The sequence below is a fragment of the Epinephelus fuscoguttatus genome, linkage group LG1 (genome assembly GCF_011397635.1).
Source record: "Epinephelus fuscoguttatus linkage group LG1, E.fuscoguttatus.final_Chr_v1".
NCBI classification, from domain to species: Eukaryota; Metazoa; Chordata; class Actinopteri; order Perciformes; family Serranidae; genus Epinephelus; species Epinephelus fuscoguttatus.
In genome coordinates this window covers 24,571,411-24,588,758 of record NC_064752.1, presented here as the reverse complement: position 1 = coordinate 24,588,758, position 17,348 = coordinate 24,571,411, and the positions used below count along the sequence as shown (strand labels likewise).

The window sequence follows — 17,348 nt, the reverse complement described above, 5'->3', positions numbered from 1 at the left end:
TATGGTTTTCCCACAAATTACCTAGGTAAAATAATCTTCAAATTACATGTATCCGTCCTCTGACAGAAACAATGAATATGCAAATATTGTTAATTTCAAAGCTTCAACTGTGAAATACAAGGTGTCTCCTGTTTCACTGAACAGTCCATTCTCAGAGTGTGTGTATGTTTGTGTGTAAGTTAAATTTTTGACCACAAATTGCTTTCAAACTTATCTTGTAGAATGTGAAAACAGCTTTTAAGTGTCAAACTCTACACATGCATAACCCTGCACAGTGAAGGCTAAACATCTAAGTGAAGTAAGCAACACACATTCTTGGGCGGAAGGGGTTATTTGCTAATGCATTAGCTGGTATAACAGTCAGCTAGTGTTAGCATTAGAATGAAGGGAGGATGTGATACATGCCACAGTTTACAGTACATCATTCCCCTCAGATCCAAATTCCTCTGAGTAGTTTTTCCTCCAATATAACAGTGGAAGTCACTGGTGCAGCAACATTGCATGATCCCTCACCAGCTTCCCACTCATGACAGTGACAACTGTGTTTACTGGAATGCAAGCTGCAGGTAGTATTGCCCCCAGAGGAACTGATTCTAGGTCTCTGAACCAGTGGGTGAGTGTTCTGCCCCTGCACTGTTTATATCTAAAGAGGCAGTCATGCAGACTGCCAAGACAGCTGGAGGTCAGTAGGCTTTAAAGGCGATGCACAGCTGGGTGTTGGATTCCTTCAAATGGAAGGATATGTGACCGGGGAGAAGAATGTGTAGTGTGGAGAAAAAAAGAACAGCCCTGTAGGTGCAACCTCCTGCAGGAGGAGGGATATGTTTCTGTGGAGACAGCGAATGTTCTGTTGGATACAGATACAGGCAGAAATGAAGTGGTAACTCAATGTTTGAGGCACACGAGCAGAATTGTGTGATCACTGATGTCAGAAACTTCACTGAGATCTAAAGGACTAAACTCGCACAGTTGCCTGCATTGGTTGCTTTAAGACGACAGTTTGTGTTCAAAGAGCTGCCTCCAATGCCTCAAAACAGACGGGATTTTTTCAAATGATTAAAAGTTTTCAAATTGTTAAAATAAAAAATGTGTTTTATTCTTGTCTAGTTCACTTTTCGCTATACTGTAAGTTATCCTTCAGCCTGTGTTATACTGACCTGGATCGCAGACTGAACTAAATAAATAGATGGAAAGTGCTTAGACTGAGACGAGGCCACAGGCGCATTTGTCAACACATTACATATATATCAGTTAGACTTGTCAGTGTGTGAGACAGTCCTACGTGTCTACTCGTTGACAGGTGTGTGACAGGGGATTGTCTGGGCCTTCATATCAAGCAACAGCCACACGCAGAGTTCATCACATCCTGTCGCCTCCTATACACACTGTCACTGATCCAGCCACCCTCTGATCCCACCAGATACATCTGAGGCTCTGCAAACCAGTCAGAGCTGCTTTGGCCACATGCAAGACGACAACTCTGAGAAACGGCTGTGAGCAGCTGTTAGAGGCAGTTGATAATAATAATAATAATAATAATAATAATACACACCATGCTCTGGTCCCCAGTCTTGGTGAAGGTCTTTTCGTCGGCGACATCACGTTTCACCCAGCTGTAGGAGACCATGTAGCTGGTGATGGGTGGGTGGTAGACGGTCAGAGGGCGCTCCCAGCTCACCATCAATGCCGTCTGGTTCAGCGGCTGGATCTTCATGCTCACTGGAGCACTGCTGCACACTGAAACACCAGAAAGGAGAGGTGAGTAAGTTAAAGAAGTCTGTATGCAGCTGGGTGAAAATGAAAGGCTGTGTTGGGAGGACTTCTTGACCACATGTATTTGTGTCTGTTGATGTGTGTGGGCAGAATGCAGGTTGCCTTTTAACAAGCCTATTATTACTGTCTGCTGCTGACTTGATTCAAAGCCATTTCTACTTGAGGAACCTCTAAAAGTACGAGATAATACAGTCACTCAATAACAAAAACACTCCCGGAGGCTTGACAGGGGTCGGGTACAACTTCGGGTGTCAGTGCTGATTGTCATTCTGGACACTTGTGTCATTTTCATGCCAACAACACTGCAAGAGAATCCAGGTGGAATACCAAGCAGCTGTGTGTGTAGTGCTAAACATGTGGGACAGATGAAACCGCAACTTCCTGCCCATGCGTAATTTGCAAGTTCCTGTCTGTGCAACATTAAACAGGGTGCATGAGGAGGATGAGGGAAAAGCTGTGAGTCTGCCTCAAGGTGGCAGTGTAGGCTGCAGCACGTTATTTCTACACAGGGATCCGTCAGTGTGAAGAGGGAACAATCTGGACATGCTTCTTAGCACATCAGGGCAACAGCAATCAGGAACCAGTGTCAGCTGATTACGTGCACACGGGGTTTCTGTCAAATTGAAATTGTCACCACAGTTTTCTCCATTTACAAAGTGAAGCTATGGTGCAAATGATGCACGGTGATATGTGAAAGGCAGACAGGGTGGGAGGAAATCACTCAGAAGGACAAAAGGAGAGAAAAAACGCACACAACAGCGAGAATATCTCCGGGTGTTGATGAGGTGTGACAGGTGTGAAATGCATTATAACCCGTCGGATGTTCGTTGTCAACTTCAGTAGCTCAAAAGCAGCCGTTTAATAACAGCTGAAGACATCATCACGGTTTCAATGCCTGCATCATTACTGTCAGGTCATCGCCCTTTTTCACCATCAACACTGGTGCACTAGTAACACTAAAATCAACAGCATGTGTAAATCTGCGAATTAAACATCCAGTCAACACCTGTTTGGCACTGCGGAATAACAACACTGTTGCAATGCATATTTATTATTTTGTTGAAAATGTTTTGTTTTTTTTTCACAATAACTGGTGAAACTTTTTTTTTTCATAAGGTCTACTGATGAGCAAACATGAGGTCTGTGTTAGCTGTAAACTCCACTGATCTAAGGTTGTTCATTTTATAAATGCTTCTGATATAATGGGAGGTTGGCAGCAGAGTTAATAAGTGTGCCTCTAAACAGGCCTGTCACAGTAACTACTTTTGTCCCACAAACAATTGTAATTAAATTATTGTTGCTTACAGACATTAGTTCATGGACCACATGCAGCCCAAATTGATCTCAAGTGGGCTGGACCATTTCTTAATAACCAATAAATGACAACAACTTCGATTTTTCCCTTTATTGTAATGTAAAGATGCACAAGTACATCCTGAAAATGTTCAGCCTCCTGTTTCAGGTTTTGCACATTCGGTCAGTCTACTGCTCTCTGTCATTACATGTACATTCTTCCATACATTCCCACTCCTGTGTGGTAATGCTGGCACCACAACACCAAACTAAAGTGGAAGTTATTCAGGAGGCAGGTTAAATTATCTCCTGCTGTACAAACCGTAAACTGTACAAAATTTGCAAATCTTAAGTTTAGGCAATACTGCTTAAAGATTGAAGTCTAGAACAGATATTTTGTACTGAAGCTGCCGGTTGACAATATTTTCAAAATGCTTAAAACCTTTAAATATGAAGAGCACAATTTTTTTTTTTTTTATTTCAGAGAGCTGTATTCTGGTCAGGGTGAAAAAGCCTCTGAAGCAGCATATTACATGAAGTAGGCTGCTCAATATTGAATTTGCCCCTGAAACCTGGCACCTCTTAGCCTTCACAAGTGCATCAATGTACGGTGTGCAAAGTCATCCCATGGGCTGGACTGGTCCCTTTGGCAAGTCAGTTCTAGCCCACGGGCTATGTATTAAATACCCCTGCTTTAAGACCAAGATAGTAGCATAATAATGCATGTACAACCTCTTAAGGAGCAATTAAAGTTTAATTCTTAAGAGTATATACAATAGATAGATGCATGTCTGGTGTGTGAGCTGAGCCCCGCCCATAGAGAAACTTGGACACAGAGAGTAGATGAGAGAACAGAAGCAGTGCAACTTGTCGCAGCTTAGTTTTTTTTCTGTTCACTGGGCTCATAAACGCTGTAAAAAACAAGTACAATATATTGACATGACCTCAATAAGTCGATAACACAATTATCGTGGCAGGCTTACCTTGAAATCTGCTCAATATTTGTATGCACAGAAGATTTTGTCACTTTTATCTCAGGTTCAACTGTACACAAAATCTTCAGCTAAGAGACAGCACGAATCAAATAAATAGTTCCTCATGTTTCATCACTGGCAAAAATATTTAACAGGCCAGTGAGAAAAATTCTATTAACTCCCTGTAAAAAGATAACCTGTAACATCCCGAAATCAGCCTCATAGTTTCACTTCGGTGTGCAACACCTCTGAGAGCCGAACACGAATCTTTCTCCTGGCACATTCTTCCATAACGGGGATGAATTGACTGTTGTCAACAAACAGCAGGTCCAATTCTTCTCTCCTCTCAAGGCCGTACAATGCGTTTTAAAGAGGCTGTGCGCAGACATCGGAATGATGGAAAAAACAATTTCACTGAAAACACAAATAAATAAATAAAGCTGATTTTAACATAAATGACTGGTATTTGGTGAAGTTTACAGGAAAGTTATGTTATGCATGTCATCTGAAGGCTAAATACCAACACTGCAACACTGAGTGACAACATCAAACTACTAGACTATTTTAATGATGTTGTTGAGAAGAAACTGAAGTCAAAAGCAGTTAAATAACTAAACAATGCTTGAGTTTTTTTCCAAGCAAACATGTCAAACATTCTTTGGTTCCAGCTTCTGCTTTGTGAGGACTTCCTTTGTTTCATAAAATTGTACACTCAATGGTTTTGTACTTGAAATCGCACAACACAGACAAGTTCAAGACATCACCTTGGACAAAACAATCAATCAGCTAATCAAGTAAATAACCAGGAGATTGATTCATAATGAAAATAAAAGTTAGTTGCAGCCCAATGGACCGTATCACCATCACCCAAATTCTGAACAGAAGTACGCTGAGGCCCTGTCTGCACTTTAACAGACATTTTTGTTTCTTTTCGGCCTCTCGTACACACACAAATGGAGTCTGAGGTCATTAAAAAACAGGTTTTTATCTTTTATCTTTTGTTGCACCACGAACAGATGGACCGAGGCATCCCAGACACCCAAGGTTTTTGCTCAACGTCAGTGTCTGTGGTTTAAATTCTGCCAAAAATGACAGTTTTGGATCAGGCCTGATCAAGCCAGCAGATGGTAGGACACTTTACAGAGTGGGATTGCTGTCTGGGATGACTGGAAGAAAAACTTTTGCACATCTACTCACATCTTTGAGTGAGTTCCTGGTGATGAGATCTCCAGTAGATCTCCAACACTGGCAAGCATTTGGAGTCATTTTTGCCTTCTAGTGTGGACAGAGATATTTTGTAAAATGAAGGTCATGTGGACAGAATTATTTTTTAAAGGAAGTTGTTTGATATAGACAGGGCCTAAATCTGGTCTTTGATCATGAGAAAAAGGAGATTTGGTTGTTACCCATGCAGATACCATATTAGAGCAAGCACAAACAAGTAAATACTGCCCTATATGTCTTGGCATTATTACTGGACAAACAATGAGTCTGCCCCACACAAACTAATCTGCCACCTGTATGTTGCATCAGAGGCTCTGCATCTCTAATGGCCAAACAACTCCTATGGCTATAAAAGCCACAGTGATGGAACATTCAGTCAAGGTATGGCCCTGGCCCGCACAACATTTACAAGCAAAGCCATCATTTACTGTGCGCAGATAAATATCCTCCCTCACACAACCTTGACAGATGTCACCCATGAAGATAAGACTGACACTGTTTACTCCCAGCGCCTCCCATTAAGTATGGATTCTTATATTTTAGCACAGTGAAATAGAAATACGAGAGAGACACAAAGAGAAAACGAGTGAGAGGGAGGGGAGGCTGGGGGAGGGGGAAAAAAATGGAGAGACACTGGTCCACATTCATTTTGCCTACTGACATAATGCCACAAAAGCAATTTCACAACTTAATTTGTATGGGTCTATTTTAGCTGTGCCACATATTAATGATGATTGCTGATCGGCCTTGTGAGAGTGCTCCAACTTCATCACAAGCATTCCCAATCAATTCTCCCCGCCAGACACCAACAACACCACTTTAAGGCGCAGCAGCCTTTCTCATTAGTCTCCATAGTTCCTGTACGCTTCTGTTAAAGCAAGCGCTGCAACATGCACGCATAAAAGAGAGAGGAACAAAAATACTCTAATCAAGCCCTGCATGAGGTCTGTGCTTTGTATTAATATGTTCTTTGATATAAGAATGACTTGTGACAATGAGAGAATGACATGTGCTCTGTTCTGACAGCACCGGCTTTCTCCAAAAATCTCCTGATTTGAATTACTACCTATTCATGTGGGGTTTTTAATCGCAGCAGAATTTGCTCTGTAAGTAATTTTTACTCTAGTAAAAGAGAGGAAGAATTACCTACTATGGTCCTTTTATATTCACTGACCTACTGATTTCAGCTGGGTCTCCATGCTGAGCAGCTAAATGAGCCTCGAATTTGGTCCCAAACCACTATCACAGTTCTCAAATTTTCACTGCAGTCTCTAGATTTTTGAGCAGCAATAAATAGTGCTGAAAAACTGAGCAGTCTTTGTGGGGGAAACAAAAGAATAAAAACAGTATAGATGATAATGGGTGTTAATACAGGGTCAAAACTTTAATTTGCACATCATGGATATCACTCTCACATGGGACTGAGAACATAAACAATGTCTGCAACAAATAACTCGAGGGCCCCAGGTAATAATAGCCCTGTGCAACATGGACACTCAGAGGTCCTGTGATAATACTCGTGCCATTTACACTCAAATGCAGAGAATTCAAGAACACGTTATTTTTGACATTTTCATTCTACGTTATTACGGAGGCATCTTTGGACACTATCGGTGATACTTCAACTGCCTCAGCATGAGGGTCAACTGGCCATTTACCACACCCCTTCCCCTTCCTGCGATTGTAGTTGTAACCTAACATTACTTCATAGGCCAAGATCTGACATTCTTTTATACTGTACACCACAACTAACTGGCTCTACAAAGCAAGACAAGAACTATGCTGTTCCATTATTTCTGTATGTAATACACACATCACCTGAGAAGCAGACAGAAGGATTTAGTAACACCTTGTGGTGAGAATTGCAGACTGCAACCAGCTAAAACTTCTCCAGTGTGCAAACTGTTAACACCCAGTTATGATTATTTCAGTGTTAATTGCTTCTGAGGTTTTTACCAGGAGCCAAACTGTTTGCAGAAGTTTCCTCCTCTCCAAGAAAAACAGTAATTAAAACTGGTAAAAACACAGGAAAGTGGTTCACATTACAAATCAGTGTTTCTGCAACGCTGTTCAGCATGTCAGAGACACTCCACAAACTCGGCGCCTGCTTATGTGTGCTCCCCTTTTTTCTCTGATAACCTAAGATCCAGAAGTTGAGGAGGTTTTCACCAGGAGCCGGATTATCGGCAGAGGTCTCTTCCTGCCCAAAACATATGGCCCTGGTGATTTAAACTGGTAAAAACAAACAAACAAACAAAAAAAAACACTATGGTGCCTGACGTGAAAACGCAAATGGCCTTATCAAGAGCTGGTGTTTGGTTTGACCACTCTGGGCTACTGTAGAAACATGGCAGTCAACATGGCGGACTCCGTGGACGAGGACCTGCTCCATATGTAGATATAAACGGCTCTTTCTAAGGTAACAAAAACACAACAATTCTTATTTTGAGGTGACTATACACTAACAAAATCATACTTATTAAATCATAATCCTATATTTCTGCCAATATATCCCGCTTAATCTGACACACTGGACCTTAACTGGTGGGGATACTGATTTTTTACCTGGGACATGCACCTTGAAGCCTCAGTCTTTGCGCAGGATGTCATGTATGAAGACATCAAGTGCGTGTTTAAGACCTCTTTACAGGGTTTGTGTTTTAATACAAAGAAGTCGACTAGAAAGATTAAAAACTCAGTCAGAAACAGCATTTTTAACTGCCACGTGACGCTACTGTTGGCTTAATTAGCTAGCTAGCTACAGCTAACAAAATCTGCCAGCAGTAATTGTTGTTTCAGACGGTAAAATCATTGTTCATTGGGTTGAAATGACCAGCCTGCTTTTGTCTGCCACTGTTAACTAAGAATTTCTGTTTGTAAATCTGCCACTTTTATCTCTATCTGTAAACTGTAGGTGCTGTGCAAGAAAGGAAACTTAACAGGCATGGCAACAGTAACTAAGGAGTCGGGACTTTGCGAGCGGTCAGTGAGGACAAATTTTGAAGGTTTAAAATTTGCAAAATATATTCAAGCGGCTATGACTTGTGTAGGATGTGAGGTTTGCTGATCTCCTAAGTAACCCTGGCCTACATACAGTGTATTATGTAATAATTATAATACACAAACTTTTACTACTGTGAGTAATTTTGGCAGCAAATCACAACAACCAATAAAATAGTGACAGTAATGACAGTAATTACAGGACATCCTTGGGTCAGACCAGTGAGGCTGTAGTGCAAATAAGAGAATGAGACGTGATGCAGAAACAGAACTTACCTCTTGAAGCCTCGGTGCTGTGAGGGCTTCCCATGACCTCGGTTAAATCTTTCTGCCATGCGTCTTTTACAGCCGACTTAAAGACTTTCCTATTGTCCAGGTCCTGCAGGGGCCGGAAGTTGTTCCTCAGGTACTCGACAGACTTAACGTGGTCCTGTTGCTCTGTTGTAAAAATGGAATAAAAGGCCTCCAGCTAGATGGAAAGAAACAGAGAATAGCTATTGAAGCAGAGTTAGAGAGCTTTTGTTACTATGTGTCTGAGTGTGTGTGTGTGTGTGTGTGTGTGTGTGCTATATATAATATATCATGCAGAACAGCATTTGTACCCACTTGCCAGCAGCTGACTGTTCACAACTGGAGCAGAGTATTTGCAAGGAACATTCACACCACAGGCACCAGCAGGCATGGACCTCAATCATCATCCTGGCTACCTACCGGGCTGTAACTTCTCAATGGGGCAAATTTGTGGCCATTGATTGCCATGAATGATCTCCTGCCGCGTGCTGTAATGACTACACATTACAGATACTGTGGAATCAATGTGTCCTATGCGTGCTTGGAGAAATGAATTACAGGTTCATAAAAGAATATCTGTGAGCGTCACAAACATTGTGGTGGTGGTCAATATTCCTGCAGCAGAAGTCATTTCTGAACAAAAGATTTGTCCTCCTCCAAGTTGATAGAAATTCCACTGAGCCCTGCAAATTTCTACAGCACACAACGCTCTGGAGGATATGCAGCTGGGTAACCCGAGAATTGTATGTATAAAAGATGCAGCAAAAGACTGTGTATGGGATCAGCAAAAAGCACGGGGCATGATTTGGCATACATTATCTCTCAAAATCACAAATGGCAAAAACAGTGGGAGCTAAGCTGCTGTAAAGCACACAGGTGAGTGCTGTAAAACGCTACATGTTGTATTCAACTTATGTTAAACCTTTACAACAAAAAATTAATTTAACGAACATTTTAATTAACGAACATTGCTGCACTTGATCAGCTTTAATAGTGTGATAACCAGCATCCGTTTGCAGCAGTATTCAGTTTAAGACCCTATAGTCACTGTCTCAGATCAACAGCATGATATATGCATAAAAGTTATATCACACTATCATTCAGATTCCAGTAATTGGCTCCCCCTTCCTGCTTACTCATCCACTATACAGGCAGTTATGGTTTCATGTGCAGAGGAGTTGTGGAGGAATGAGGGGAAAAGGGAAAGATGGAGGAGAGGGAGATGAGGGGAAAAATAGCATGTGGGACAGCATGCGATCCACTTTGTGCAAACGGAGAATATAGCTGTCTGGGCATGTGTGTGTTGACTTGACGCACCTGTGAGTGGGACAGATACACAGGCCTGGAGAAGATGATCCACTCCACCACCTTGATGCAGGGTGGCGTGGTCAGAGAGCCGGTGTATCGGTAATAACTGTCCACTGATGACGGCAGCAGATCCCTCAGGATGAACGACCTGAGGTTGGTCTCCTTTTCTGGGTAGAACATGGGATCAAAGCTTGTCAGTACAAAGACATGAACAGCACTATAAATATTGCTAAGGACTGTATACACTCTTTAATCCTTTGTTAAAACCCCCCCGCATATCTTCAGTTACATTTACACCAACATTAACATGGTTGTTTCGTTTCATCCTCCCTGTGACATTTTAACTGCCTTCCTGAAACCTCCACTAGTGGAATGATGGTGACAGCAGTTAAAAGCCTCACCGCTTGTTATCACTCTGGCCGGATCTCTGTACTCAGAGATCTCTCTTTGGTCCTCCTTAGAAAGTAGAAAAGGGAGGGAAGTCAGATAAAATGGCCTGCTCTGACAGCTGATCTGTTGCTGGGTGGTAGCCCGCTCTGTTACGTGTAACAACTGCCGCATTGGCCACAGGGATTAAGACAGATCCAAATGATTACCGGATCTGCTGTGTCCCCTGTGATCAGAACTAGGCATGGCTGTGTTAAAAGAAAAGACAAAACAACAAGCAGGAGGATCCCTTTATCTCCTGCAAATATGCTGCGTGTGTTATGCAAGTGTTTTTCCCCTGAATTATGACGTGGCAAACCCAAATAAATCTGAATTTATGTCAAATCCAATCTCTCACAGCTCATGAACTTATCTAAAAAAAGCAGAGGCTTGGGGTGATAGGACTGATAGGACTACTGAGGCACTGGAAGCTTCGCCCCCATGCCTCATCTGTACTCAAAGTCAAATTCAGTATTCACAGCCTTTCTTCTCCCTGTCTTCAGACAGTGTACGTGCCCTATCGCTCATGGGCCGCCGAGATGCTGATGGATGGATGACTGTGGGATAACGAGCAAGCGGAAAACCAACCACCCTAACGGGGGAGGAGGCGAGGAGCATTTAGCAGCCAGCAGGAAGAGAGTCCAAAAACCACCACACCCACACAAGCTCTCTGTCAGCTGAGAGATGAGAGATACTGTGGTGTTAGCACGAACATCTGTGCAGCTGCACAGCACAGAGTTCAGACACGTTTGAAGGCTGATGGAGATTCATAAAATAATCTTGTACGACCAACATGTTTTGGCAACCTGCCGTTATCAAGACTATATAGAAAAGGGAAAGTGGAGCTTTTATACCTCTGTGAAATGTAAACCACAGGTGAAATGGCCTCCCAGCTGAGAACGGACCAATCAGAAAATAGGCCATTTTCTTTACTGCAATTACTTCAATGGAATTTCGAACGTAGAAATTTCACTGAACAAAGTGACCCATTTTCTGATTCTGGGGCCAATTCACATGCTTTTAAAGAATCTCTAGTGGTCTTTAAGTGGGCTTTTTTCCCACTCATGTGTTTGTCTTTTCTAAGTCATTCAGAGAGTCGTAAAAGTTTTTTTCCCCTAACAAAAAAGTCGCAGCTTTACTAGAACACAACATGAAACATCCATCTTTAGAAAGTACAGGAAGTGAAATCATAATTAGAAACAATTTAATAGAGTCCTGCAGGAACGACTCCTAAAAATGAGTTAGCATTCTAGCACTTCTAGTTCGCTTGTCTTGAAGTCAAAAGGATTTCTGAATAGGTTTTGGTTAGATGCCTGAAATAAGGTCTGTGGTTAACACAAGCTTAAGAGAGTTTCAGGTTTTGTTCTACGACATAAGATATGTCAGTAAATACCCCACCTGTGATTTTTGAAGCTTCAAGTGCCTCAAAAAATGTGGTTGCTCGCGAATAGCTAAATGGGACTACATCATGTCATCACACGGCTTTACAGCTTCATTGGGGTAGAAAGGCTGAGTCATGCAACTGTGGTGTAGTCCGTTTATAGCGTAGCAATAACTTTTTATTTCCTTGTGATTGCATTGAGGCTTTAAAATTCATTAAAAGTGGTGTTCATTTGCGAAGATTATTTTGCTGAACAAAACGTGTAAGTACCATAAAACTTCAATTACTAGCCCGGGCTATTATTTGGTGAAATCGCTGAAATCGATGGGCCCATATTTGGGACATGCCTTTAATTCCTTTCAAACAAAACTTTTGTTTGCCACAGAGCTTATTTTTTGCAATACTATAAAATCCAATGGAAAATACCATTGGCTTTTTGACAAGGGAACCAGGGTGGCGCTAACTTCCACGGCGGCCTACAGATAAATATCATCCCTGGAGCACTCTACAAAGCCCAAAACTGGTCTTGCGAAACCAACATGGATGCCTTGCAATGACTCTATGCTTCTATATATCTTCATCCATTTACATGTCCTTGTCAGTGTATGATTATGCTCACATAAAGACCGGCGGCGGCGGGTTGTAAAACAAGCCATACGTGTCTGTGTAAACAGAGCTGCTGTGTCCCCAGATGCAGTAAAGGATTACACAGTCATGTAAAAACATCTGCTTATGGTCTGCATAAGTCACGCATGCAGTGAAGGCAGCATAGTAGCAATAATTTAAGACAGTATGCCATGAAGGCAACACAAGGCATTAACACTTTAAATATGAATATGAGGCTTCGCAGGAGCCGAGGTCCACAATGTACACTCATGTATGTCTGAGTCAGAATAAAACAGAGTGTTGTCTAATTGAGGCTCAGACGTAATTAATAGCTCTTTCTGTGTGAGTGAAGCTCCTTGGAGGTGTCCTACTGTGGAGCAGCGGTATCTAGCAAATGTTGCCTCCTTTTGAAGTTAAACTCTGCTCATACCTTGTGTTTAGACTCTAACTGGGGGGGTGGGGGAGGTGGGGTTAAAAAGGAGGACCAATGCTTAAGCAGCTTTGTTCTATGAAGGAAGGGAGGAGCACAATGTCTGCACTGTCACGAAAAAATTTATCTCGAGGGTCAACCAAAACATCCACAACGGCAACGTCAGAGTGATTTCATAAAGGGATAATTCCTGTTTGAATATCTCACATAAACTTAATACCATCAGTAATGCTACATGTGGAGGAGATTTGGGCATGGACAGTAAATAAACAAAAACAAACATTTCAGAGAAACAGAAAAATAACAATTACATACCTAAATATTTACACGCACATGCACCCAATACAATCATTATATAACACTGTCAAGCAGAGTTTGTAAGAGGGTTACTTTCCCATTACTTACCATGATGCACTACTCCTTTCAATCCCTGGATGATGGGGTCCACAGCTGGATTGTCTTTTTGCCCCAGCTGCAGGAAACGTCCAGAGACAAAGGATTACAAAAGGGATTACAAGACTAGAATAATCTAACATAATGACTAAAGGCGATCAATATGAGCAAAATACACAGGCTGGACGCAATGAGGGCAACATCGCTGTAATATAATCTGGCAGCATCTAATTCCATCTATTATTACTGTGACGTCTGTGATGTTCAATTTTTGGGGAAGATTTTGTAGGCTGATGTCACGGATGAGTCGATTCAGTCCTCTGGTTATCTTCCAGGCTGTTGTTTCTGGTGTTGTGCAAAATCACTGTATATTGTGATGCGTATTTTTAATGGCATTTACTACCAAATACCTTGATAATCAATATTCAATTTGTGATTTATGTAGACCTCTAATGTCATCATACTTTTTTTGAAACATTGATATTATTACATTTTACACAAAATCATCTTGAGAACAACTTGTCTTGTACCAACACAACGTCATAAATAAACATTCTCAGTCAGACACTGAACAGGTCTGATCATTTTATTAGCTTTGTATTAGAGGCCCTCACAGGTCTACGCATACCAAAGGGCATGAGTTGCGACCCGTGATGCGTACAGGTCTGGGGCAGGTCCCTTTCTATTACTGCAGGCACCAGGTCTGTTTTTAATTATGTGTAACACATGAGTGGACCTGACAAAACCTGTGATCGGAGTTGATCATGAGAGAAACACATAAGCCCTGTGTATGTAACCTGTGTGATGATAAGGATCAGATTAAGAGTTAAAGTGAGGTGATAAAAACATTAAGCAGCAGCACCAGCGAGATGGAGGTGAAACGGAGGAAAGATGGATTCCTAATTCACTGAAGTGAAAAAGAAGCTGAAAGAAAATGAATTTAAGGAGGTCAAACCAAGTGGCACCTCTTCTGTCTGGACCTCCTCCACGCAAATTGTGGACAAAGACGACAAGAAAGTAAGAGCTTTTAAGTGTACTGTGTGTGGTTGAGTGGTTTTGTGTAGACTGGGGGAATTAGAGGAAGATACTCAGGTAGGTTATTTTATTGATCCCTCAGCCGGGAAAATGAAGGCGTTACCAGCAGCTCACATCATAACAACAAAATAAGTGACTAGAGAATAAAATAAAAATAGCCATCTAAAACATGATTAAACATTATTAAAATAATACAAAAAGATAGGTAAGAACAGTATGTTGTATCCAACATAATAAAAACATTTTTAGCAGTAGGATGGCATTTTTAGTAGCAATTTTAATTACCAGGTTTGTTGGCTCCATAAAATAGATCCATGTCTTTGTCCTCTTGGACATGCACTGGATTGGGTCTGTATTATCTCGGGCAAAAATGAATCGGGCATATATAATTTTAAAAATGATCACATCCAATTGGATCTCAGAACAAATTCCCCAGGTCCGTCATTTTGGACCCCTGACGACCTTACTTAGTATCCTCCTGTAGCTGGTGGAATCTGGTAGTGATGTCAGAAATATTGGTTTATCGATGCATATCCACTCTAAGTATTTGAAATGATTTCAATACAAATTTTCTCCAGTATTGATAACTTGGTTCTAGCTGCTCTTTCTTGCTCTCTCTTCAGCCCATTTCAGGTCAAAGATTCACGAGGATGCGAGTTGAAACATGCAACTACTTGCAAAGCGCAGTTCTGGAACGTTCTAAAAACCTGCCGGTTCACACCAACGCAACTAGAGATGGTGTATCATCTGTATGCAACAACTCTCTGTACTACCGCTCTGATTTCCAGCTTTTCAGGCTTATTTTGTGGCTGAATATAATTTGTAGCCTCCTAAAACATGAATGAGGATAGTGTTAGTGTGATACTGGCTACAGCTGCATTTGTAGTAGTGATGCAACGGCGAAAAACATAAAACAAACATCAGATGGATAAATACGCTACAATAATATAAGTAAGCAGTGCCAATTAATCAGTCAATGACAACATGTGTGAGTGAGGGGGCATAAGCACATATAGTGAGCAGCACCAGCCACCGATTTGACCAGCTGGGTTGCAGGGGGGACACCATCAGCCAGCCTGAGTTGAGTCCAGATGGTCAGTTCACATCGCTGCAACTTTTCTCTGCAACGCTCTAAAACGGTTTCGTCTCGTCACAAATCTTTGGTCTGAACTGGGCTTTATTGTTAATGTTTACTAAAGTCATTCTGTTGTTGTCTGATTCTAAATAAGAAAAGAGACGTCCTCTTTGTCACGTTATAGCCTTGTTATGTTTATCTTTTAATAAAAAAAAATTAAACTGTATGGCATAAATGTCATTTTTGTCCCTATGAAATTGAAAATGTAACTGAATATTGATATTTCTAAAGGTAGTAGATCAAAGTTAGAAATTCCAGTATTGTGATCACTATTATCCAGTAGCTGTTTGGCCGTTAGCTTTGCCGTCTCCAGGGGACTAACACCAGCGTTGAGTCCCTGCTTATCTATTAGGCCTACTGTTAATTCTCCAAAATTGCTTAAGACTATACGTTGTTCAGCCCCACATTCTACAATATTCCCAATGTCCTACTTAAGAGACAAGACTGGACAAAACAGTGTTGGGATGTGGGGACCAATCTCCCCTTGCTCAACATTAATTCAGGTCAGTCATAGGAGAATAATTGTGTGGAACTGAATGCTGAATGTGGATAATATGCACACCTTAGAGGCCACTAATAGGCCTTTGGGGAGCACAGGAAGAACTCTGCTCATTGATTAGAAATGGTAAATCTGCGCCAATGTGTGTGTGCCCACTTAAAAACTCTCACATTGTAAACTGCTATTCAGCGGATTGTGTATGGTGGTGCTAATTGCAGTAAGCAATAGGGCTGTCAGGACCCAGCGGAGGCATTTAGGTCCTCGTACACACACGTTTTATCAGTGTCTGACAGTAGACCTACATTACAAACACCTGTGTCCCCATTCCAGCCTTGCTCTTCCTAAGAGCTGACCCTTGCCTATATACTATTAAGCTGAAAGTTAGCCCGCATTGATCGCCTGCCATCAATCGCAGAGATAGTGCTAATAGAAATTAAGAGTGTAACACATGCTGCTGGTGTATGCTTTTTCACGCTTCATAAATCTCTGAGATGTTTTTACTGTTAACAGAAATTAGGACCATTCTTGTCCATTAAGAGCTTATACGCGCAAACCTTCAGGGGACAATTTGTGGTATCTCAGTAAACAATCTGCAATGTGCCACAGAAAACAGAAAAATAATCAGCTGCTAGGCGGAGAGAAATTCTCCTATCACAATGCAGGTGCCAAAGATCACTACTTATAAATATTTATCATTTACTGACCTCAAAAACGTACTCACGGCTCCATCCTTTTCATAATTGGACTAATACAATTACAACAATCCCCCTTAAGTCATAATTGCCTCACCATTTTACAGAGTCCCTTTTCCATCCTGTTTGACTCTTACTCTTATTTTCTTAGTATGATTTTCTATTTTCCTTTCATGTCTCTCAGTTTATTTTTATCCACTCTTGTTATATTTATTCACTCATCTCCTAAGGTTTTTAAAGTGATTCTTAGAGTTGGCAGCAAGCACTAAATACATGAAGTCATTTTACAGTATAAGCCTGTAAAAAACTCCCTCTAGTGATTATGACCAACAACTAAATGAAGAGCCATTACAAAGGCTTTCCTTAAGGGCAGTGAAACTCCTCTGACAGAGCTTAATTGCAAACAGTTGCATCTTTGAGCATGAGCATAATATGTTTTAACAAGTCTGAGACTCTACAGCCATGCTACTGGCTTTGTGAGGTTGTACTTTGGCACAGCTGTGCTCTGAGCTAAATGCTAACATCAGCATGCTAACATGCTTACAGTGACAATGCTACATGCTGATATTTAACCTTTAAAGATACAACATGCAGGATTTTCCTGAAAAAACAATGTATAACCTCAGAAGTACAGAAGTAATCCCTCTAAATCATCACTAATGACCCACTAGAAGTGTGTGGCGGAGCAGTTCTCCACAGAGACTCTGCTCTCTGCCTGTATTTTAGTCATGTATCCCCACAGGGCTGGGTAAAAGGGAGAGAATAAAATATCATGGTACTTTTGACCAAATACCTCAATATCAATATTGGGACGATATTGTAGGGTTAACTTCTGGTGCTTTAACAAACATTTACACAATGAGACTTTTGATAAAAAATCATCAGCAA

General features: G+C 41.3%; 1 protein-coding gene across 2 annotated transcripts in view; it reads right to left on the bottom strand.

Annotated features, from left to right (window-relative positions):
• ca16b (carbonic anhydrase XVI b) overlaps nucleotides 1-17,348 on the bottom strand; it is a 138,979-nt gene that overhangs the window by 31,247 nt on the left and 90,384 nt on the right. For both annotated transcript variants that reach the window (XM_049589307.1, XM_049589296.1), the window contains exons 6-9: nucleotides 13,112-13,178; nucleotides 9,873-10,030; nucleotides 8,541-8,733; nucleotides 1,553-1,737 (exon numbers count right to left, since the gene is read on the bottom strand). In XM_049589307.1, coding sequence (XP_049445264.1) covers nucleotides 1,553-1,737; nucleotides 8,541-8,733; nucleotides 9,873-10,030; nucleotides 13,112-13,178 — 603 coding nt within the window. The remainder of the gene's footprint in view (nucleotides 1-1,552; nucleotides 1,738-8,540; nucleotides 8,734-9,872; nucleotides 10,031-13,111; nucleotides 13,179-17,348) is intronic.